The sequence below is a fragment of the Elephantulus edwardii genome, unplaced genomic scaffold (assembly GCF_000299155.1).
Source record: "Elephantulus edwardii isolate Elephantulus edwardi_28Jun2011 unplaced genomic scaffold, EleEdw1.0 scaffold00352, whole genome shotgun sequence".
In the NCBI taxonomy this organism is placed as follows: Eukaryota; Metazoa; Chordata; class Mammalia; order Macroscelidea; family Macroscelididae; genus Elephantulus; species Elephantulus edwardii.
In genome coordinates this window covers 1,738,909-1,762,222 of record NW_006400102.1, presented here as the reverse complement: position 1 = coordinate 1,762,222, position 23,314 = coordinate 1,738,909, and the positions used below count along the sequence as shown (strand labels likewise).

At 41.1% G+C, this 23,314-nt stretch overlaps 1 protein-coding gene across 1 annotated transcript in view; it reads left to right on the top strand.

Annotated features, from left to right (window-relative positions):
- The first annotated feature begins 21,385 nt into the window (after window positions 1-21,385).
- LOC102843114 (sushi domain-containing protein 3-like) overlaps window positions 21,386-23,314 on the top strand; it is an 84,829-nt gene continuing 82,900 nt past the window's right edge. Inside the window, exon 1 of the mRNA XM_006901947.1 lies at window positions 21,386-21,536. Coding sequence (XP_006902009.1) covers window positions 21,386-21,536 — 151 coding nt within the window. The remainder of the gene's footprint in view (window positions 21,537-23,314) is intronic.

Sequence of the window (23,314 nt, the reverse complement as noted above, 5' to 3'; positions counted from 1 at the left end):
AGCTGTTTCCCCTAATCATATGTAAAGTGTAACTTAATATGCCTGTTTGCCTGGAAAGGGAGTATCTGGGTGTGAATGATTTTCTTTCACATATAGAAATTCTTTGATTTTGCTAACAAAAGTTTATTGTTAAGTGAGTTGGTGTTTCACCCTAGTATAAAATCCAGTAATCACTCCCAAACGAGGAGGCAGTCTTGGAGGTGACTTGATGTCTCCCAGATATGTGTAAGAAAGTGCATTTATGGATATTGCAATCCATTTGTCTTATTGGCGATTGACTACAGAAAGAACCCCTTGTTTTCTGTAACACCGCCACTTCTTATCTTTGCTTCCCCCTGGGCGAATACAAGAACTCCATCTACTTTTTTCTTGAGAACCCTGATATTAAACTCTCTCAAACACCATCCCTCAATCCAGGCACCTTGTTGTTATTGTTGTTATATGACATCGAGTCACTTGAGACTCATAGCGACCCTTGTACAACAGCCCTAAACTCTGCTCTTTCCAGTGCCAATCGCACTGTCTCTGATACACCCATCCCGATTACCCCAGTCACCCTACTTACAGTAAATACCTTGGCTTACTATGACCATAGCTGCCCTGAAGTTTTTGAGGGTATGGGTTCATTACTTTCTTCCCTATCACACCAACCCATCCCAAATTCAGATTATACTCTGTTGAAGGCAGTTCTTACACAACCTCTGAGTCTTACCATCAGGCAGCTTATGCAGTAGTTTCAATAGACAAGGTGTGAGAAGCAGCAAAACTTCCCAAGGGAAAACCTCTCAGAAGGCCTAGCTTATTGCCCTAACAAGGGTACTGCATTTATCTAAGGGCCTGACATTACACAGATTCTAAGTATGACTTTTTAATTGCTCACTGTCAAGGTGCTAACTGGCATGAGCACAGTTTTGTAACAACAAAAGACTCATATAGTTAATAACAAACTAATTACTCTCTTGTTAAAAGCCCTTCAAAGTCCCAAACAAGTTGCTATCATCCACTTTAAAGGACAGTCAAATTCTTCCCTTATCAACAAGGCAGATCATATCGCAAGGGCCTTAGCCTTGCATTCACAACCTCACCCACAACAGACTGTTTTTTATAATTTCCGGACTTCCATCCAAAATACACCATGGAGTAGGATCAGACTCTGCTTGAGATAGGGGGCTTCCAACACCCAGTGGATTGATCATGGTGAATGGCAAAGTAGCTTTACTCCAAGAACAGAAAGCTGACATTATAGCACAAGTACATCAGTCCCTACATTTGGGAACCAAAGCTCTCTCAAAATGCCTTCAGCCTCTGTTCTACTCCCCTTCTCCTGAAAGACCCCACACTAGGGCTTTTCCCAGATCGGGTGCGACCCGGAGCAACTCACACCAGATCCACTCGCTACAATCACAGGAGGCTTTATTGGCGGAGCTCTGGGATGACTTGTATCTCACGCAGGAGACAGGGAAGTCGACCCCGAGCCAAAAAAGCAAGGGACTTTTATACAGGGTCTAGGGGTTCTTTGGCGTGGAAGTTGCTCATTGGCTCTTCGGAAAAGCAGAAGTTCAATTTTAGGTCAGTCACATGCTGCTGATGTTAGTTAAGATATGGTTTTTGCCAGTAATTGCTTGTTCAGCTTGTGGTCAGTCCAGTAACTGCTTGTTCAGTTTGTGGTCAGCTAGTTCCTGGAACATAAACGTTTACACAAGATCAAAGGTATAGGTTCTTACAATACTTGGGTGTGGGGACATTGTTTAAAAAATTTTCCTTTCACTCCAACCCAGACCACTGAATCAGTGCAAGACAGATGCCTCACTTGTAAACTATTAAATACTCAGGGAAACATCTGGCCAATACCCTCTATGCAACAACTCCGAGGCTATAAAGCTGGGCAAGATTGGCAAATTGATTTTACCCACTTGCTTACTCACTAAAAAATGTAAGTATCTTCTAACTATGGCAGACACCTTCGCTGGGTAGGTTGAAGTTTTCCCCAACTGGCGAGAAACAGCAGACGAAGTTGCAGAGGCCTTACTCCAATATATCATCCCCAGGTTTGACCTCCCTATTTCTATCTAGTAGGACAATGGTCCTGGCTTTTTCTCCAGAGTCACCCAACAAGCATCCTCCAGCTTAGGTATTTGCTGGAAACTGCACATACCATATCACCCCAAGTCATCAGGCAAAGTGGAGTGCATGAATGGATTCTTTAAGTCCCATCTTACCAAACTGGCTGTTGAGTTACACAAGTCCTGGGTCAACATGCTTCCTATTGCCTTAGCCCATATCCAAGCAACACCCAGCTTACCATCCTTTCTGATCCCCTTTGAGATAATGTACGGCCAACTGTTTCTGCTTAACCATAACCTACCCATTGAACCCCCTCTTTTAGCATCATATCTTTCTCATCCCTCCCTCATTAGGTAATTACTCCAGGAACACACAGACCATTGCATACCCAGACCCTCACCTGAAGGTCTAGAACAAATAGCTTAAGTCGCCCTGGAAAACTCTGTCCTCATCAAACAGCTTGCACCAAAACCTCTCCAAGCATGCTGGGACAGACCTTATACAGTTATCCTGACCACCCCTACTGTTGTTAAGGTCATAGGTAACGAACACCCTTTGGCACCACCTCTCCCAGGTTAAACATGCCTCTCCTACACCTCTCAAATAGTGGGTCCCACCACACTTCACCTCACCCGGCACCCAAGCCCTAGGTAGTTCTTACGTGTGGCGTCTCAAAATAAGAGAAATATATACACAGCAGACCACTTCAAGCACACACCTCATTGGCTCAGCAGACTGCAACTAAGTGGGATGCCAAATAGTATTCACCAATCCAATATCACCTAAGATGGTCTCACCCCTGGGGTGGAGTCTAGCATCCCCCTTTGCTTGCTTCTTATTTGACCAAGTGCACTCATACTGTTGGCAGTGGCCAGAGAAATATGGAGGATGCTCATATTGGTGATGTAAAATTCATAATGCCCAAGCTGGCAGCCAGACAAATATTTTTGCCTACTCAGAGAGTAGGTTTCAGCGTCTCATTTCAGACCCCTGGGATCCCAGATGGCAAATTGGGGTTGAAGGGAAACTATATCCCACAGGATATAGCTCCCTGCCTTCTGGCACAATACACATCAGCCGAGTATGTTCTAGACAGCAACACCCAAGTACAAATCTCTAACAACATTGTACAAGCTGAGCAGACCACGATAAAACAAATGTCCACAGTCCACATACTGTGCAGCCCTCGACCTGGGTCCAAGTTATTCAGAATGATAGGGTGGTATTAATAAGTTCAGAATTCTCTAGACAGGTATCAATCATAAAACTATACTTTTCTCCAGCCTGCAGGACTTGTTGCTTGACCTAGGAGTTCTTAGTGTCCTTTCTTTGATCTGTCTGTTTATCAGAAGAGGAGGTGCTGTTATCGCTTTGAAGTTGTTTTCCCCAATCATATGTAAATTGTAACTTAATCTGCCTGTTTGCCTGGACAGGGAGTATCTGGATGTGAATTATTTTCTTTCAGATATAGAAATTCTTTGATTTTACTAACAAAAGTTTATCGTTAAGTGGTTTGGTATTTCACCCTAGTGTAAAATCCAGTAATCACTCCCAAACGAGGACTCCCTGTCTCCCAGATCTGTGTAAGAAAGTGCATTTGTGGATATTGATTGACTACGGGAAGAACCCTTGAGCTCAGTAACAAGAACACCTTGTTATTTCTCAGCCAAAGTCAGATGGTGGCCAATCTTTCTCATTCCCATTGCTTCCTGTGTGCCTCCTTACAACAGCCTTTACTAGCTGCAATACCAGTCAATTTCTCCAGACCGCACTCCATCCAAGCACCTCAAACCTCTCTATATCACAAATTGAGTGCTCCAGTGCAACAATGAATGAGTGGAAGCCCAAAATCTCTGTAAATGTTTATGAAAATTAATAAAATATAATTATAGAAAAAAAAAAAAAAGAAAAGTCAAAAAAAAAAAAATTGAGTGCTCCACCACTCTAGAGCCTGTTTCTTTTTGGGACCCAGAACCTGACCAGCAGACTCTCCGGTCTGCTATACAACTTCCCCATTCATGCCTCCAATAAAAGAACATGACCTTTGTGTGAGAAATGTTAACACAAGCACACATACTGTAGCCAAACCAGAACACTATTTTTGGTGTAAATCGGTCCCTACATAAATGCATAAATTGTATCATCAAAGGGCCCTGTTTCCCTGTAACAGTTGTATTCCAACTTACTCTGTATATTGAATCTGAGTTAATTTGGCTCCTCCCTGCTCCTCGAGTGAAGAGAGCAGCATATCTCCCAATCATGGTTAGACTCAGCCTAACCTCAACTGCAGCTGCTGGAGCTCTCCGTCATAGTATGACTTCTGCCCAGAATTTTGAGAAAATGTTTCTAAACTAACAAAGTTAGCTGAAGAGTTAATAAAACAGGTGAAAGACCACAAGCTTTCTCTCAAATTGGCTTGAGAATCCACTTCTAGCCTGGGTTCTTCCTTTTCTAGGACCAATAATAATCATAAGCATATTGTTACTAATTGCTCCCTGCCTTTTAAAATTCTTACTTCACAGGATAAAAGAAATGACCAACTTAACATTGAACCAGTGTCTATTATTTCCATATTCTCCCCTGGCTACTGATCCCAGGCCATCCCAGTCCAGCCTCTCAACCCCAGATCATCACCCCTGTTCAGCCAGAAGTAACCAGAAAGACTACACTGTCCTTTTTTTCCTCATTAAAGAGACTCAGATGTCAAGTCTGGACCAAGGTCAAAGGGAGAACAAAGGATTCAAGGAATAGCAACATGTCAACAAAGGGAGTGAACAGCCTTGCCCATCTGACTAAATTACCATGGAGTGCCCCTCCCTTCCCTCCCTAGAATACCACCCACCAGGCTAAACCGGAATGGAATGTCCCTCCCTTTCTTCCCTAAAAACCCTTACTATAAACACTCTGCCCTAAGCAACCTTGAGGCGTGGTATTTCCCTGGTCTGTCTCTCTGTCTTTCTCTCTCTCTGCAGATCAAGGAATCCTTAATAAAGCTTCTTTAGCTTTCTTTCTTTCTCTGGTCCTTTCCTTGAGTGCTTGGCTTATATCTAGTGTGAAGACCTAACAGCAAGATCATAAGAAATAATCTGAAGAAATAAAAAATTAAATTTGAGTTTCTGAAAGCCTTCAGAGCATGAGTGGGAATAAAATGGATGACTGAGACCTGTCAGAAAACACATCTCTAGCACAATCAGAGGTTGCTTTAGCCTTATCTGAATTAAAGTAGCACTATTACTGAATGTAAGAAGTTCTTTCTATAGTCAATTGACAAGAAGACAGATGGATTGCAATATCCATATGCACTTTATTACAGATCTGGAAGGACAGCAAGTTCCCCTCAAAAACTGCCTTTCTAGGAGTGGTCATTAGCCTTTTTTTTTTGTGATAGAGCAGAGAGCATAAAACAGGGGGCCAGCACAGCAGTTCTGGACCGAAGACCCCAAGCCAAGCTTCTCTGTATGGTCATTAGCCTTTTATACCAAGTTGAGACACCAACTCACTTAACAATGTACTTTTGTTAGTAAAATCGAAGAATTTCTACATATGAAAACACAGATACTAGTAAACAGGCAACCTATAAAGTAGTTAACATAATGACTGAGAAAAACAGGTTTTGGAAAGACAAAAGCTAATTCAGTAAAGGCATACTTCCTTTCCTGGTACACAGGCAGATTAAGTTGCAATTTACCTATGACTGGGAAGAACAGTTACAAAGAGGTAAACACTGATCTGGAAATGATGCATTTCCTCTCCTGCTAAACAGAGATGACTTTACATGACTAAAGAAAGGAAACAAAGAATTCTAAGACAAAATAACCAGGTTTGTAGGTTGGAGAATACGGAATTTTATGTATATAATTCTGAACTTATTAATGCCATTCCATCTTTTCCTCCTCTTTTTATAACAGTCTTATATCTATAAGACAAAGGTGTTGGGTTGGTTCTTGAAGTAGTAGGGCTTCTTTACATAAAGACTGTCTTTATAAAAAAATTTAATAGTGGGTTCCCCATTTAGGAATAGGGGCATAGTTTCTCTGGCTGCTTCATGCTGAACAGGGGCATTGAGATGAAGGGGAAGGGGAACCCACTTTAACTCTTTACTGGTGATCCTGAGTTCAAGCTGCATGCCTTCTTTTTCAGTTAGGTGATTTCTGCCCTCTGGACTGCAAGATGTCCAGTAAACAGGGAATGCAGACCTAAACTAGAAAACAAATATCAGGAACACAAGGAGTGTTACAGACTGCTTGGTTTTTCTATTTGCCTTACCTCTCTCTATGATTTAAAAAAATTAGTAACACTTTAGTGACATTCTAATTCATACACAGGAACAGCATTAAATAGTTACTATGACTTGTCTGTGTGACAGTTAAGATACTGTTACTTTTGTCAGCTGTTGAACTTTTCTATTATGATTAAAGGCTCAATTTTTTTTATTTTCTTACTTCTTAGAATTAAAGACTAAAACAGTTACAAGTAACTATGCTGATGCACTGTACTAAATTTACTACATTTTACTAATTTTAAGTTACATGAAAAGTTGCTTCACTTTTAAAACAAACAAAGAAAATTAAGTGGAAGGGAACATTTCTCAACTTGCAGGTTTGAGTCCAGTGTAAGTGTGGCTGGCTGAAATTTGAGAATCCATCTACCTTTGACTCCTTAGCTGGCAGTCTTATTTCTGGAACAAGGTTCAGGGTCTGGAACAAAATTCAGTGTTCAAGAACAAACTTGTGAGTAACAAAGAAAAAGGGTTTCAGAGGTGTTGCTTACTAATATACTAGAGAAGGAGATGGAAGAAAGTGGCTTAGATAATGTTTCTCATACATAATTTTATGGGCTTAATTTAAGCCTACTTCTGGTGCTACTTTAATTCAGAGCAAGGCTAAGGCAACCCCTGATTATATATACTAGACATATGTTTTCTGACCGAGCTCAGTAGTCCAGTTCATTCTCATTGTCATTCTGAATGGTTTTAGAAACTAAAATTTGATCTCTTATTTCTTCAGATTATTTCTTATGATCTTGCCAAGCACGACCTACAAGAGACTCTCATCTGCATGTTCTGGGCTTTAAGGGAGGAAAAAATACTCAGTCACAAAAAGACAAATATTTCATAACACCACTATTATAAAACAGCATTTACATTGGAAATGGGGAAAACGAAGAAAAAACTGGATAAATAATGAATACTGTATTGAAACAGATAAAGGAAAGAACTCCTTAAAAGGAACATATGATTAGGCATTATATATAAGACAACAGCCAAGAATAAGAGGTACTTGTCTTGACATTTCTTAATCTGAAGGAACTGAATAAAAGTTTAAGCCTTGAGTTGTCATACTTAAGATTCCTGAGGGCAGAATGCTGAATGACCCTGGAAGCATCAAAAGAAGATGAAAGGAGTGCACAGAATCACTATACCAAAAAGAATTGGCTGATACAGAAGAATTTCATGAAATAACATATGATCAAGAGCCTTCGGTGATGAAGAAGGAAGTGCAGGCTGCTCTGAAGAAACTGGTAAAAAAACAAAGCCCTAGGAATTAATGAAATACCAATTGACATATTTCAGCAAACAGATGTTGACCTGAATGTGCTCACCACATGTGTTAAGAAATCTGGAAGACAACTACCTGGCCAACTGACTGGAAGAGATCTATATTTATTCCCATTCCAAAAAATAATTTGATCCAACAGAGTATGGAAATTATCAAGCAGTATCACTAATATCCTATGCAAACAAGGTCATGCTGAAGATTATCTGGAAACAACTGAAACAGTATGTCAGCAGAGAACTGCCAGATGTGCAGCCTGGGTTTAGAAGAGGTCATAGCACTAAGGACATCATAGGGAATGTTAGATGGATCTTGGCTGATATCAGAGAGTACCAGAGGAATGTCTATCTGTATTTCATTGATTATGCAAAGGCATTTGACTGTGTAGATCACAACAAATTGTGGCCAACCTGGAGAAGAATGGTAATCCCAGAACACTTACTTGTGCTCATGGGAAACCTATACTTGAACCAAGAAGGAATAGACAGAGCAGAGCGGGAACACTGCAGGAAAGGTGTATGTAAAGAATGCATCCTATCTCTATACATTTTCAATCTGTATGCAGACCAGACTATTTGGGAGGCTGGACATTATTAGGAGTAATGTGGAATCAGAATTGGAGGAAGGCTCATCACCAACCTGTGTTATGCAGATGACATCACCTTGCTTGCTGAAACTGAGGAGGACCAGAGGTATTTGCTGCAGAAAGTCAAGGACTGCAGCCTCCAATATGAATTGAAACTCAACATCGAGAAGACAAAGAATCTCACCTCTAGGCCAACTGACAGCATCAGGATAGACAGAGAAGAGATTGTGATTGTTGATAACTTCAGCTTACTCAGCTCCACAATCAACACTCTTGGTACTACCAGTCAGGAAATCAAAAGAAAAATTGCACTGGGAAAAATCTGTTGTCAGGGACTTCTCTAGAGTACTGAGAAATGACAATGTCAGTCTGGAGACTAAGGAGTGCCTGATGCAGTCCAGTTCACAATTATTTGCTGTGCATCAGAGAACTGAACAATGACTAAGGATGATAGAAGAATCAAAGCCTTTGAGTTGTGGTTCTGAAGAAGAGGGTTGAACAAACTGCCAGGAGAACAAACAGGTCAGTCCTGGAGAGGGTGAAACCAAGCTGTTCCTTGGAGGCAAGGATTTTTTAGTTCTTTCTCACATACTTTGGGCACATAGCCAAAGGGGACCAGTCTTTGGAGAAAAGCATCATTCTTGGAGGGGTGGAGGGATGTCACAGGAGAGGAAGACACCAGATGAGATGGATTGACTCAGTGACTGGAGAAATGGGATTGGGTCTGTTGGAGATGATGGGATTGGTTCAGGTTAGGGCAGGGTTCAGAGCTATTGTATATGTAAAGTCATAAGGTCATGGACTCAGTAAAGGGACCAGAATATAGGAAATCTTAAGGACAGCTTCACTAAGGGAGTTCCTGGGTAAGGTTCCTTGATCTGAAGTTGGAGGCCAAGGAAGTTGCACTTAAGGTGTATTTGGGCAGGCTTTTATAGCAGGGCCTTGAGAGAGAGGGGAAAGAGTGGGGATATCTCATTGTGGTTTATGGTTCAGTCATTAGTTCTGCCAGGTGGGTGAGGCTGTTCATTCTTTCCCCGTGGCCCAACAGTACATAGGGTCACTATGAGTTGCAGGCAGTATGATGGCACATAACAACAACAACAACAAAAACAGATTTCAAGTGCCACTTGAATGACTCCTATCTGACTATCTGTGGAGCAGCTGTCCTGAAAGGGCATATTCTGTGATGACCATGGAGATATTATAAAGGTACACACATATGTTGCTGAATCATGCATACTCATTGCTATCTTGATCATCTGTGCATATTCCCCACAAGACTCTGGTGACAGCCATCTTGATTCCTCCCCTTTTGAGGAATAAATATGATCATCTTATTCTTTTGACAGGTTAACTCAAAACCTTCCTCTGACCATGAGTAAACATGATTTTCTTTCCCCATATCCAGCATTTAATAGGTTCTCACCCATAATTTTTACTGCAATCAGTGCCTTAGTTCACCATTCTCACAAAAGCAAAAGAAGAGGCAGAAGAGACTAGAGGGGAGTACAGTGCTCAGACACCAAGGTAGCACAGCGTACAGCAATTTTAATGTTTCTTTGGAGAGAAACTTGAGTTCATGGAGCATTATAGTGTAGGCGGGGGCTTTTTATTAACCGATAGAGACAAGAAGAAAAAGATGAGGAGACAAAAGTGAAGATAAAATAGTAAATATAGATTTGTTAGAAAGTGATATCCCAAAGTGACAAATCTCCCTCTCTGGCAGGAAATATGGAAGGAAGGCAGCGTGCTACTGGGGTGACACTCTATTTATGGCCTCTTTCTCTGGCTGGGCCTCCAGGCTGGTGTATGGGCCAATGAGATGATGTCACAGAGAGTTCAAAGTTTAGTGGGCGGTTTTCATTCTGGTCTCTGTTTTCTTGTTGCGTTCATGTGCATTCATGTGCCCAAAGTGTCCTGTCCATTACTTCTGACATCATTAATGTGCCCAAAATGCTAAATCTATACATGTCAATATTGGCTTCCTAGTTGATAGCTTAATTTTTCAGGCATGAAGTTTTGCCTCTTTTCTTGTTTCTACTCTCATGGCTTAGTGGCAAGAAGCTGTGCTGTAATCCCGAAGGCACATAGTTCGAGGCCACCAGCTGCTCCACAGAAGAAGGATGGGCAATCTCCTCCAGCAATCTCCTCCTGTGTGATTAACTGCCTCTGAAAATCTACTGGAAGACCAGCTATGGGTCAGTTTCTACTCTCTGACACACAACAGCAATCCTAACATTATTAAATAAGACATGGTCTAGCATTAAGGGTCAGCTATTATTCCGTTCTGACTTGACAGCTATTAGGATCAGAGAGTTCCAAAGGTAGTGACAGTACATTGAGGAAGAACTGGGAAATAAAGAAAAACAATAAGGGGAAACCAATAAGAATCTGATAACATCGGACCTGAATCACCTGAGTATACATGAACCAATAGCCTCACTCTAATTGCCACTGTTGCAGAAAGCACAAGTATTTGAGTGGAACTTTACTCTCAAAGCTGTTGGAGGAGGTGCAATGTCTGAGCAGAACCAAGAAGAACCTACTTAGTTCTTCAAGCTCAGTCAAAAATCAATGGGTTAGGGGTTAGGGGCTAGGGATTAAATTAGGGTTAGAGTTAGGGTGTCCATTCTCATCTCCATTCATGAGATGGATCTACTCTACCTTTCTGAGAATATTTCTCTGTCTTAATAAATTTTTCTCTGTAAATTTTCCTCTGTGTTAATAAACTTTCCTGTCTTTAGCTATCCTTCTGTCCACATTTTATGTTCTTACTGCATATCATAACATTCATTTCAAGAACCAACCTTTCTAGATTGTGATCAGCCAATGAATCAGGCCTAGGAACTTCCCAATACCCTAACTACAGCAATGGGAAATTAAGTAGGAAAGAGAAACCTTAATATATGTTTGTATTATACACATACTGCTAAGTTTGTAATAATCTTTGACTCATTTTCCCACTTTCTTATTCCCTACTTACACAATATGCTGAATAAAAACTTTCTTTTCAGTGATAACAAAATACTTCCCCCTAAAGCAGTTCAGATTAAGAAGACCTGTCACACAAGCTGTTCATCACAAAGCCTAAGCATACTCTATAAGCAGCCACAGAATTCAGACAATATAAGTAGCTTCAATTGTTCCTGTCTGACAAACTTTACCTTTAATAAAAATTCTCATTTTAAAGTTTTCTGCAAAAAAGTGACCACTGTAGGACTTTCCAGAGGAAGCTACTGTGAAGAAGAAACTCATATCCAATGCTCTATGATGACGAAGTTGCAAAGGGCACTCAACTAGTCTATTCTATTCTTGAAGACCAGCTGTCAATGTTTCCTGATTTCTGTATTATCTCCTTTTTGGGTGGGGAAAGTCTGCCTTTCTCTCTGAAAAATATAGAATAAACATGAACTTTTCTCATACTATTTACCAAACTTACAAATATTTCTTCAAAACTTCCCCTTTCTGAGATTGTATTTCTCAAAGGCATTAAACTGCATGTCTGTATTACTTGCTGTAAGTGAAAATAAAGTTTACTCATCTACACACTTGTTACCAGGAAAATAAGTAGCACTTTGAGTCCAGTTGTGGCTCTATTGGTAACACAATCATAAAATCGTATCACTGGTGTAGCTGTGGTGTTAAGGTTTCCTGTTCAAAATGGCTTCCCTAGTCCTTGACTTTGACTTTGCTATATGGATGTTTTGGGAATAGGTGAATAAGGTATGTTAGTCTATCCACAAGGGGACTGGCTATTCTTGCCAGTAAATTGAGCAGATGCAGTGGCAGAGTTCGGGAATCTCACCATCAGCAAAAAAAAAAAAAAGTGTGCACCCTTCAGAGCCTGAAATTCTTATGCCACCTAGACCTAGCAGCAAGCAAGGCTGAAACAAAGAACCTAAGATTCAACATGAGACAGAGCTGACCTTGGGACTGCTGCCCTTCCATAAAACCAGATTTAAGAGCCTTTGCATAAGTTTTTTGCTATACTGGGGGATAAGAGAAAGTCATAATTGGCCAAACTGACAGCTTTTTAATACTGGCTTAAAGTTATGAGGCTCAAGGCTTGAGGTGTCCATAAGCACACATTTTGGAAGCTATCCTGATTGAATGATTATTTCTTGCTGCCAACCTGAATTATAGCCTTTTGACTTCCCTAATAGGGAACTCTGGTGACCTAGAGGCAAGAAGATGTGCTGCAATCCTGAAGGCATGTAGTTCCAATTCTCCAGCTGCTCCACAGGAGAAAGATGGTCAATTTCTTCCTGTATGATATACCGGCTCTGAAAACCTACCAGAGGATCAGTTATGGGTTCATTCAGATTCAATGATAAACAACAACAACAATGTGGTTCTATATGGCCTTTGAGCTAAAGCAACAGATTTTTAATCCATAGAGTGGTATGATTGATGTTGGGATGAGTAGAAAGAGGTGTGGGAGCATGGGGGACATGTCTGACCTCATGGGAATTGGTTGATGTTGTTGATGGAGACAGTTCTCCTTTGTGGAGTTGGAAAATGTCAGATATGGCCATCCCCATGCCACCTTTGCTCATTTTACACTAGTTTATGACATTATAACAGGATATACATTCAAGCTGGTTAGAAGATGCTTACAAGCATTCCAATTCCACATAGTTATGATGCTTTTTGGAGGAAAAGGTGTTGTAGAATCTAGGAGTGAAGGTAAAAAAGAGGAAAAAAAGCATGACATAAGAGGACACTTATCTTCAAAGAAACTCTTGCAAGATGGCTTCCAATGAATATATAGTAAAACCAAAATCCCTCCCATGGAGCTGACTCCATAGCTAATTCTCTAGCATGTGTTCATTCAGTAGCTGTAAATCACAAGGGAAGAGATTGTCTGTCTTTCTCCCACCAGAGTCACTAGTAGATTCAAACCATCAGAGAGGAACAATCTTTGGCTTAGCAGCACAACTTCCTATTGATGCCACCAGTGCTCCCTCCCCATGTAGAAGAGGCAGAAATTAAATTTTTATTAAAAAAAAAATAGTGCAAAAGAAAGTTATGAAAACCACAGAAGGATTTTTAATATTAATAACAAGTCAAATGGCATTAAAATTGGTTCTCAGCAGCCTCTACAAAATATGCGATTAGTTTAGAGGACAGAAGCCTAGGGATGTTACTGTCGAATCTGTTTCCATCATCTTTCTTTCCTCAGGAGTCCTGTTCACTTGCCCTTTCTCTCTTTTTCCTCCTGCTCAGCTGAAATGATTTGAAATGGCTTTATGTCCCAGAAAGGGGCTCTGGTGAACTAGTGGACAAGTAGTTGTGCTGCCAAGATAAAGGCAGGCCATTTAAATCCACCAACTGTTCTACAAGAGAAGACAGACAATCCTCCCCTATATGATTTACAGTCTCTGAAAATCTGCTTGGAGGTCATCTATGAATCTTTTCCAATTCAAAAGCAACTAGTTCCACGTCACAGATGTTAATCCTTCAAAATCTTTTATTCTTTTGAATGAATGTTAATGTCTAAAAAAAACCCCAACAACAAGAACTTTACAAAGGCTGCTAATGTTTTTTAGCTTTGATAAATAATAGTTCAGAAAAGCTAAATATTTACCACAGTACAAGCCTTGCTAAAACATCAGTGGAAACTTGACTTTTGTAAAAAGAAAAATTAAAACGTACATACTTTGTCCAGTCAGATACTATAATTTTTGTAGGGAGCTTTCATGGTGTAGTCCATAGGGATTTGTCATCCAACATAGCATCTCCCTGGCAGTTTGAATACAATCTAAGTTCCAAGAAAGAAAGCAATCTCCTTCTGTGTGATTTATAGCCTCCAAAAACCTTCTGAGAGGTCAGCTGTGAGACCCTTCCTACTCATCAACAATGAGTTTTTAAAAGTGGGTTTATAATTTTTCTACTGTTCTAACTATGTTTTATAAACCACCTATTGAATCTAACTAAAAACAAGTATGAAATTAAAAGACAATAGAATATTATTGATCCCACAAAAAATAAAAAAGTGAACATTCCTGAAGCCCCCACCCAATAGTAAAACACACACGCACATACATACCCACTAGCCTTCCATTCTTTGCATCTATCTGCCTGTGTGTTTATGTAGCAAAAACAGTATTATCAATCTTACATTTTTGGGCCTGAATTTGACTGTGCCTTTTAATGTGGAGCAGGCTTCTGATACTCAGGTGTTTGCTAATTCCCAAGGAAAGATTAGTACAGCCAGACCTGGTGCTTGGACCAGGAGCACAGTTTTAGCCCCTAGAGTGGACCTACAATGGCAGATGGCCCAGGCTGGCTATGGCAATTGTAAAACATAGTCCACATTTGTTGATAATCTTTCCATTTGAAAGGTGATCTCTAGACTTCCACTCTTTGAGTTTGAGTTCTCTGATTGCAACTAACAGAACCAAACAGAAGTATTATTCCTAGACAAAAGCAGATAGCTTCTACATCCTGTCTTCTGGACTACTTTTTGCTCTTGGAACCCAGCCTCTATGTTGTAGGGAGCCTGTAGGCACATAGCCTGTGTGATTCATCTTTTTCAGGCCTGTTTCCCAGAAAGTCAAAAGCAAGGCTTGCTGAGTGGACACTCTCGGGGTTCCAGACCTGTTCCTGACTAGGACAATTGTCCTACTGTGTCCCTTCTGCCTCTTTCAAGCATCTCACATGGACTCCTTCTCCAAAGTGTAGACATTATCTTAGATGGTGTGCACAGGGTTTCTGTTTTTTTAGGCAACATGTCATTTCTCAATGGAACTTTACAGATCCATTTATGAAATTTTCAGGATGAAAATCCCACTTTTCTATTGAGCAGAAGTGAAAATCAAGAATCCTTGAAAAGAAAAAGAAAAGTTACTCTTTTTTACATTCCTGTCATGGAAACACACAAATCAAGTATAACTCCCTTCCATAACCCTACAAATCTCATGCCCTGGACCCTCCCAGGCCACTATTGGTGGGGTGAGGAAGGTGGTGGGAGGTGAGGCTGCAGTTAAGCCCTGACAGCAGACTGCAGATCAGAACATTCCCTGAAATCTCTGACAGGACTGGTGTTAAGTCCATTTTAAAAAGTAAAATACAGAGATCCTGGACTTCCCAACTTTCAATGAATCTCTTCCCTTTCACATACCCCTAGTCCATTAATTCCTAGACAGTATACTGCGAATTTCAAATTGCGAACTAAGATAGGGCAGGGGTCAAGACTTTAGACATCAAGTGTTTGTGGCTCAGCCCAGGTCCTCAAGTAGGCATCTGTGCCCCAGTGAAAAACTCCTGGGACTATATTCTGACTTATAGTGACTGGCTGGACAGAGCAGAATAGCTCCATACAATTTCTGTGGTAGCACAGTGCTTAAGCACTCAACTGCTGACAAAAATTGAGTGGATTGAATTCAGTCACTATGTGACAGAAAGATGTGGGATCTGCTTCCATAAAGATCAAAGTCTGGGAAACTCTCTAACTGCATTAAATACTGAGTTGTAATCAATTCCATAGCAACAGTTTTGGGGTTTTTTTATCAGTAAGGAAAAGAATGGGCACATCTTTCTCCTACAGAGTGGCTGGTAGGTTCCCACCATTAACCTTCCAGCTGGCTGCTGAGCTCTGAGCTCTTAACCACTGATCATGATACCTTTGAACTGTGCTGAAGGTTATGAAACAGTCCTCCTCATCAGTCACAGTTCTCCTCCCAACATTTTCCTTCTGCTTCAGAAATCCTCCTCTCCATTTCACAGATATGAGCCTCTGAGATCCTACAAGCCTCAAGGACTTAAGATGACCACAGAGAACATTTCCATTGTACCCAGCAGGGTCTTCATTAGTTCAGGAGGGACAGAAGGCACAGCTCCCAGAAGGAAGTTGCATTCTGAAAGATGAAGGGTGCACATGTAAGCTAGCTGCATCACTTCTTATGTCTTAATCCTCCCCCCATTTTAGATAGCCAATTTTTAATTCACCCAGTCTTATCAAATCAGTTGTCTGAGGAAACAAACATGTCTTTTTCTCTTGAAGAATATTCTATTACAGTTGAATCTTTATCTATAAAAAAAGATCCACTCTAGAGCAAACCAACAAATATTAGTAATAAACATTAGCTCACAGAACAAAACATTTTCTCTTCATCTGGTTGGGTTCTGGTCAACACAGCTCCAGCCATTCTTGCGTAGGGCCAAATTGCCATTAGTCACTAACTCAGGAGTCCACATTGTCTCCAGTGTTTTAGACTGGTTCGTCCCCTTACTCAACCATAGCCCAACATGGGCCAAGTCAGCATTATCAGGGATCTTCAGGGCCCTTGCTCCACAAACCAATAACTGTCCATCTATGCATTCATCATGCTAGATGAACAGTGCTGAAGGAACAAGTCCAAACCTAGCCTATCTCTTCATTATTGCATATCTCCTGCTTTACTCATCAAATGCATCCAGCTGATCACCATAAGTTGAGCATACTCACCAGTTTCTTTTACCTTTTTAAGTTAGAAGAGAAGTTCTTATACTTCCTCCTTCCTCTCATAAAGTAGACCTAGGTGGTCAACATGAGTTAAGCATACTCATCAGCTTTCCTTTGCCTGTATTTATCAGTAAAGTTTCATTTTTACTATTTGTCTTCTTTCAGATATAACTTTCCTCAGAATACTGGATGAAGCTTAATCTTTCTTAGGCTAAGATCCACACTCTATACTAAATCCTACTACTTACTACAAACATTCTTTTAGGGTAAATTTTCTCCTTTTTGAATTTTCAATTAATATCCAACTGGCTTACATTTTCCCTCTAAATTACAATGTGTCCCCATCAGCAATATACCTTAACATTAAATAAATACACATCCTAGTCATTTTTTACAATATATCATAACATTAAATCAACGACAAAAAACCCAAAACAGAAACAGAAATACTCATGAAGTTAAATAAATAAAAATCTTAACACATAAATCTTTCAAGGAATTAACAGTTTTAGCTTCATTCTCTACCATTTTGTCTTGGGCCATAAAGCACTTTCTCAACTGATCTTTCAAGAAGCCTTTTGGATTATCTCCTCCAAGTTAGAGAAAGAAACAATAACCATTTTAATTGTACAACTTCCTAAGCAAAACATTCACAAAACCAAACCACGTTTTTTTGAGTTGGAAATGATGAATCCCACTCTTTCTGACACCAACTGTTTAGAGAGCAGAAAATGGGACATGGGGGTACACAGTTGTGAGTATCTTTCTGATAGGGCCAGAGTGAGTGAGAACAGCACTTCCCCAGAGCAGAAAGCAGATAACGAACCCGCAGTGCAGCCCCATGATGCCTATAGAGCCACACAAGCAGCAACAAGTTCACTTATTCATTGTCGACTCACAGACTTTTCTCACAGTTGTGCTACCAAGAGTAAAGTTTATTAGGGAAATAGATTGGGGAATGGGAGAGGCAAAAAAAAATCTCACAATAAAAATCCAGGTTTAGTCCAGCAGTCCCAAGAGAGATCAACAGCAAAACACAATACCTTAATTAGTAAAAGTCCTGGTTTCAGCTCGGCAACACAAATTTAAGAAGATTCTGATTTCCCCAATCATCAAAAAGTGGCCACCAACCCAAAGGTTCCACAGAATTGTATGTACTTACAAGCCCTGGAGGGAAGGGGACATGCAGCACTTGTTGCAGATGAGCAAATGCAGCTTTCAGTATGGACTACATCTCGACATTAAAACAAGAGCCCTCATAATGGGACCAATGTTGTTGTTATATGGAGTTGAATCAACTATGACTCATAGTGACCCTATGAAGAATGACTCTGAACCTTGCCTTTTTCTGAGCCAATTTCACAGTCTCTGACACACCTGGCTCCATTGTCATAGTTACTGTGTCACTCCATCTCATGTAGGCTCTTTCTCTCATACACTGACCCTCCACCATTCTAAGCATGATGTCCTTCTTCAAGGCCTTGTCACTGACAACATGTCCAAAGTATGCAAGATGGAGTTTCAAAATTCTAGCTTCCAAGGAGCAACTTGATTTCATTCTCTCCAAGACAGACTTGCTTGTTCTTTTGACAGTTTGTGGTATGTTCAATACTTTTCTCAAGCAAAGGCATCAGTTCCTTCTGTTACCCCTATTCATTGTTCAGCTTCTGATGGATCAATTGAGAAGACTATAGCCTAGATTAGGCACACACCTTAGTCTTTAGACTGACATTGCTGCTCTTTAGGATTCTGGAGTGGTCCTTGACAGCAGATTTTCGCAGTGTAACTCATTTTTTTATTTCCTGACTGCAGGCACCAAGGGTATAGACTGTGGATTTGACCAAGATGAAACAATTAAAAACCTCAATCTTTTAACCTTCTATCATGACACTGCTTATTGGTCCAGTGGTGAGGATGTTGTTTTCTTGATGGTGAGATGCAATTTATATTGAAGGTTGCAGTCCTATATCTTCTGCAGCACTTCAAGTCCACTTTAGTTTCAGCAAGCAAAGTGGTGTCATCTGCATAACGCTGGTTGTTGATGAGTCTTCCTCCTATCCTGATGCCACATGCTTCTTCATGAATCCCAGCCTAATTAATTAATTAATTCATTCATTTTAAAACCTAATTCACCCCAGCCTTCTGAATCATTTGTTCAGCATATAGATTAAAAAGGTAGAAAGCATATATTCCTGATGCACTCCTTTCCTGATTTTGAACCATGCAGTGTTCCCTTCCTCTGTGCAGGCAACAAATTTTTTTATCTAGGTATAGGTTTCACATGAGCACAATCTAGTGTTTTGGGATTCCCTTTCTTCTCAAGGTTAGCCACAATTTGTTCTGATTCACACAGTCAAATGCCTTTGCATAGGTGATAAAACACAAATAGACATCCTTTTGGTACTCTCTGCTTTTAGTTAAGATCCTTCTGACAGCAGCCATAATTTAACTTTAGTGTCAATGCCTCTTCTAATCCAGCTTGAGTTTCTGGAAGTTTTCTGTCAATGTGCTATTCTACTTACTTTTGGATAATTTTTCATTAAGATTTTTGCTTGCATGTAATTATTAGTGATATTGTTTAATAACTTCCACATTCTGCTAGGTCACCTCTTTTGGGAATTGGAATAAATATGGATCTTTTCCAGTTTGTTGGTCTCTAGATATCTTGGCACAACCTGGAGAGTGCATCCAAGGCTGTATCTGTTTTTTGAGATACGTCAGCTGGTATTCTACCAATTCCTGGGGTCTTCTTTTTTGCCAATTCTTTCAGATCAGCTTGAACTTCTTCATTTACTATCATTGGTTCTTGATTATATGCTACTTTCTTAAATAGTTATATGCAAGCCTTTTCTTTCAGCATTTTTTTTGTACAGTGATTTGGTGTATTCCTTCCATTTTCTTTTGATGCTTCTGGGATCATTCAATATTTTAAACATAGCATCTTTCAGTATTACAACTTGAAGCTTCAGTTGTTCGTCAGCTCTTTCAGCTTGAGAAATGTAGAGTGAATTCTTTTCTTTTGATTTTTTACTCTAGTTGTTTGTACATTTTGTTATTATACTTTGCTTTGCCTTCACAAGCAGTCCTTTGAAATCTCCTGTTCATTTCTTTAATGTCGTTTCTTCCCTTTGCTTTGGCTTCCTAGCATTCTAATGCAATTCTAATACAGAGTCTCTTTTGACATCCACCTTGGTGTATTCTTCCTGTATTTGTAATGATGTTTTGCTTTCTTCATGGGTATCCTTAATATCATCCCACAGCTCATCTGGTCTTCACTCATTATTTGTCAATGACTCAAAATTATACTTGAGATGGTTTTTAAATTCAGTTGGGGTAGACTCAAGGTCCTATTTTATTTCAAACACTAAGCAAATAAAAAAACATTATTATAGAGAAAGTATTGAAATTGTCAACAATTTCACTTTATGTGGAGCTACAATCAACATCTGTGGCAGCAGCAGTTAAGAAATTAAGATATGTTCCAGAATAAGAGGTGCATTGCAAGGTGGACTGGGGGTAGGTGTGGGAAGGAGAGGGAGGAAAATGTGTAACAATGAATGAATGAAAACTTTTATGTAGACTTTTGTTAAAATCACACTTTAAAAAGTAAATAAAAGATTTTTTAAAAGAAGCGCTGTTTGGTTGTTTTTTTTTTTTTTTTTTTGTTTTTTTTTAAAAAGGAAAGTCTAGGATGCTAGGATGCCATTTTAAAACTAATGTATACCAGAGCCAAACCATAGTATTTTCAACAACTTCCTATACACTTGAAAGTTGGACAATGGATAAGGATGACAGAAGAATTGATGTCTTTGAGTCGTGGTGTTGGAGAAGAGTAAGGGATATATCACAGACAGCCAACCAAAAGTCTCTCTTGTACTAAATGTAACCAGCCTGCTCCTTGGTAGCAAGGATGGTGATACATAGTCTCACATGCTTTGGGCATGTTGTTAAGAGGAGCCCAGTCCTTGGAAAAGACATCATACTTGGAAAGGTGAAGGGTCAGAGAAAGTTGAGATCGACACAATGGCTCTAACAATAGGCTTGAGCATATCAGAGATTTGAGGATGGCACAGGATAAGGCAAGGTTCTGATCTTCTGTCCAAAGGGTCACTGTGAGTGGTGATCTTCTAATGGCGCCATAGGCCAGTAACAGGCCCTGGAGCTGGAACGCCAAAGCTATTCAGAAAATAAACGCAGGAAACAACATAGGCAACCACAGTAGGGAAGGATGGTTTGCCTGCATAGCAGGCATTTCAGGTGAGAAGAACAAGGTGCAGGCAAGTGGTGAGGGAGGTGTAGAGGCGGGGGCGCCACCTGTGCAAAGGCCGCGAAACAGACTTCCGGATGCACTGAGGCCTGGCCTCCCCGGGGCGGGTCCTGTGATCTGGCCTCTGTGCGCCTCGCAGGGCGTTCCCGGAGTGTCAGTGCGGCCGGCCCACGCTGAGCGACACCAGTTGGCTCTGCGCGGTGCTGAGCGATTCTCCTATTGGGCATGTCCCGCCGCGGGGGAACCAGGTCTTCAGGGGTGTCTGCCCCGTCCACCCCGAGGAATCACACAGGTGAGAGCCCTCCCGAGTCTCCGCTCCCCTGTCGCTGCCAGGCAGCCTGATTGAGCGAGGACAAACGCCAGACCTTCTCTTCTGGCTTATGGCCTCCCGGCTCCTCAGCTGGTCTGACGCTGGGCGGCGAGCTGCCAAACTCAGGAGACGGGCACCCACAAGTGCAGTGGTGCTCATGACGCCCCTAAGTCCCACTTTGGGATCTGGATGCCCCGAGATGAGGTTCCTGAGGTCCCCGTATGCCCGGCTCCACACCCGCTCGGTCTTGCGCCCTCCTTGGTGCCACCACTGGGGCTGGGGGAGTGCAGCTATGGGAAGAAATGAAAGTGAACTTCACCTTTGAAGGGTAGGAGGGCGTGGCTCCACTCCCTTTTGGTCTTGTGGGCCTCAGACCTTGGGGTCTGCCACTGCTTGGTCCCATGGAAGCTGTGAGAAGGAGCATTAACCCATCCCTACAGGGGGCACTCTAAAGTACTCAAGGGCAACGGTGTGCCTCTGTAGACTAAGGTGCGTCTGATACAGGCCATGGTCTTTGTAATCACTTGTTATGCATCAGAGAGTTGGACAATGACTAGGGAGGATAGAAGGAGAATTGATGCCTTTGAGCTGTGGTGCTGGAGAAGAGTATTGAATGTACCCTGGACTGCCAAGAAAACAAACAGATTCATCCAGCAGAGGGTTAAACTAGGCTGCTCCTTGGAGGCAAGGATTCTGGGACTTCGTCTGACATACTGGAGAGGGATATCATGCTTGGGAGGGTGGAGGGACAGCACAGGAGGGGAAGACCCTCTATGAGGTGGATTGATTCAGTGACTGGGGTAATCGGGATGGGTGTGCCAGAGGCAGTGCGATTGGCACAGGATAGAGCAGGGTTTAGAGCTGTTGTACATAGGGTCACTATGAGTCACAAACGACTCAACGGCACATAACAAACAACAACGGGGGACAATGAGTCAGGAATGGGTGGAGGGGTAGTGGAATCTAATCCAGAATTCACAAGGTTTAGAGGTTGGAAAGTGTTTAACTTAAAGAATGTTCCAGTTTTCATGTCTGTGCCCATTGCTAAGAAAAGCATCTGGAATCTCAGCGTTCAGTGCTTGATTTTGCTACAAAATTATGAGTCGCCTTTGACCCATAGCGACACTATGTACAGCAGCTCTGAACCCTGCCCTGTCCTGACACAGTCTCACTGACTCTGACATACCTATCCCCATCGCCCCAGTTACTGTATCAATCCAAACCATTCTGCATCTTCGTCTTCTGCACTGTCCCTCCTTTCTTCAGAGCATGATGTTCTTCTCCAAGCACTGGTCCCCCTGGCCATATATCCAAAGTATGTGAGATGGAGCTTCAAAATCCTAGCCTCCAAGGAGAAACTTGGTTTCACCCTCTCCAAGACAGAATTCTTTGTTTTCTTGGAGGTTCATGGTATGTTCAAGACTCTTCTCTAGCATCACAATTTAAAGGCATCAATTCTTCCATCATCCTTAGTCATTGTCCAGCTCTTTGATGCATAGCAAGTAATTGCGAAGACCATGGCTTGGATCAGGTGCACCTTAATCTCTAGACTGACATCATTGCTTCTCAGTACTCTGGAGAGGTCCCTGACAGCAGATTTTCCCAGTGCAATTTGTCTTTCGATTTCCTGACTGCTGGTGCCAGCGTGTTGATAGTGGAGCTGAGCAACCTCAATCTCTTAACAACCTCAATCTCTTCTCCATCTATCATGGTGCTGCCAATTGGCCTAGTGGTGAGAATCTTTGTCTTCGATCCATATTGAGACCAGTCCTTGACTTTCTGCAGCAATGGCATCTTGGGAAGACAAAGTAAAGTATTATAATGAAATGTTTAAGGAGATGGAGTCGGAAAATCAAAAGGGCCAAACTGTCAGTATTTCTTAAGTTGAAGGAGCTAAAGAACAAATTGAAGCCGTGTGTTGCTATACTTAAGGACATTATGGGCAGAATATTTAATGATTCAGGAAGCATTAAAAGAAGATGGAAGGCACAGTTTGATGGTTGGGAGGAGGGGTGGGTGGGTAAAGGAAATGGGAAAGATCTGGTGTGAAAAACAATGTATACAAATTCTTTAAGCAATCCAGTAA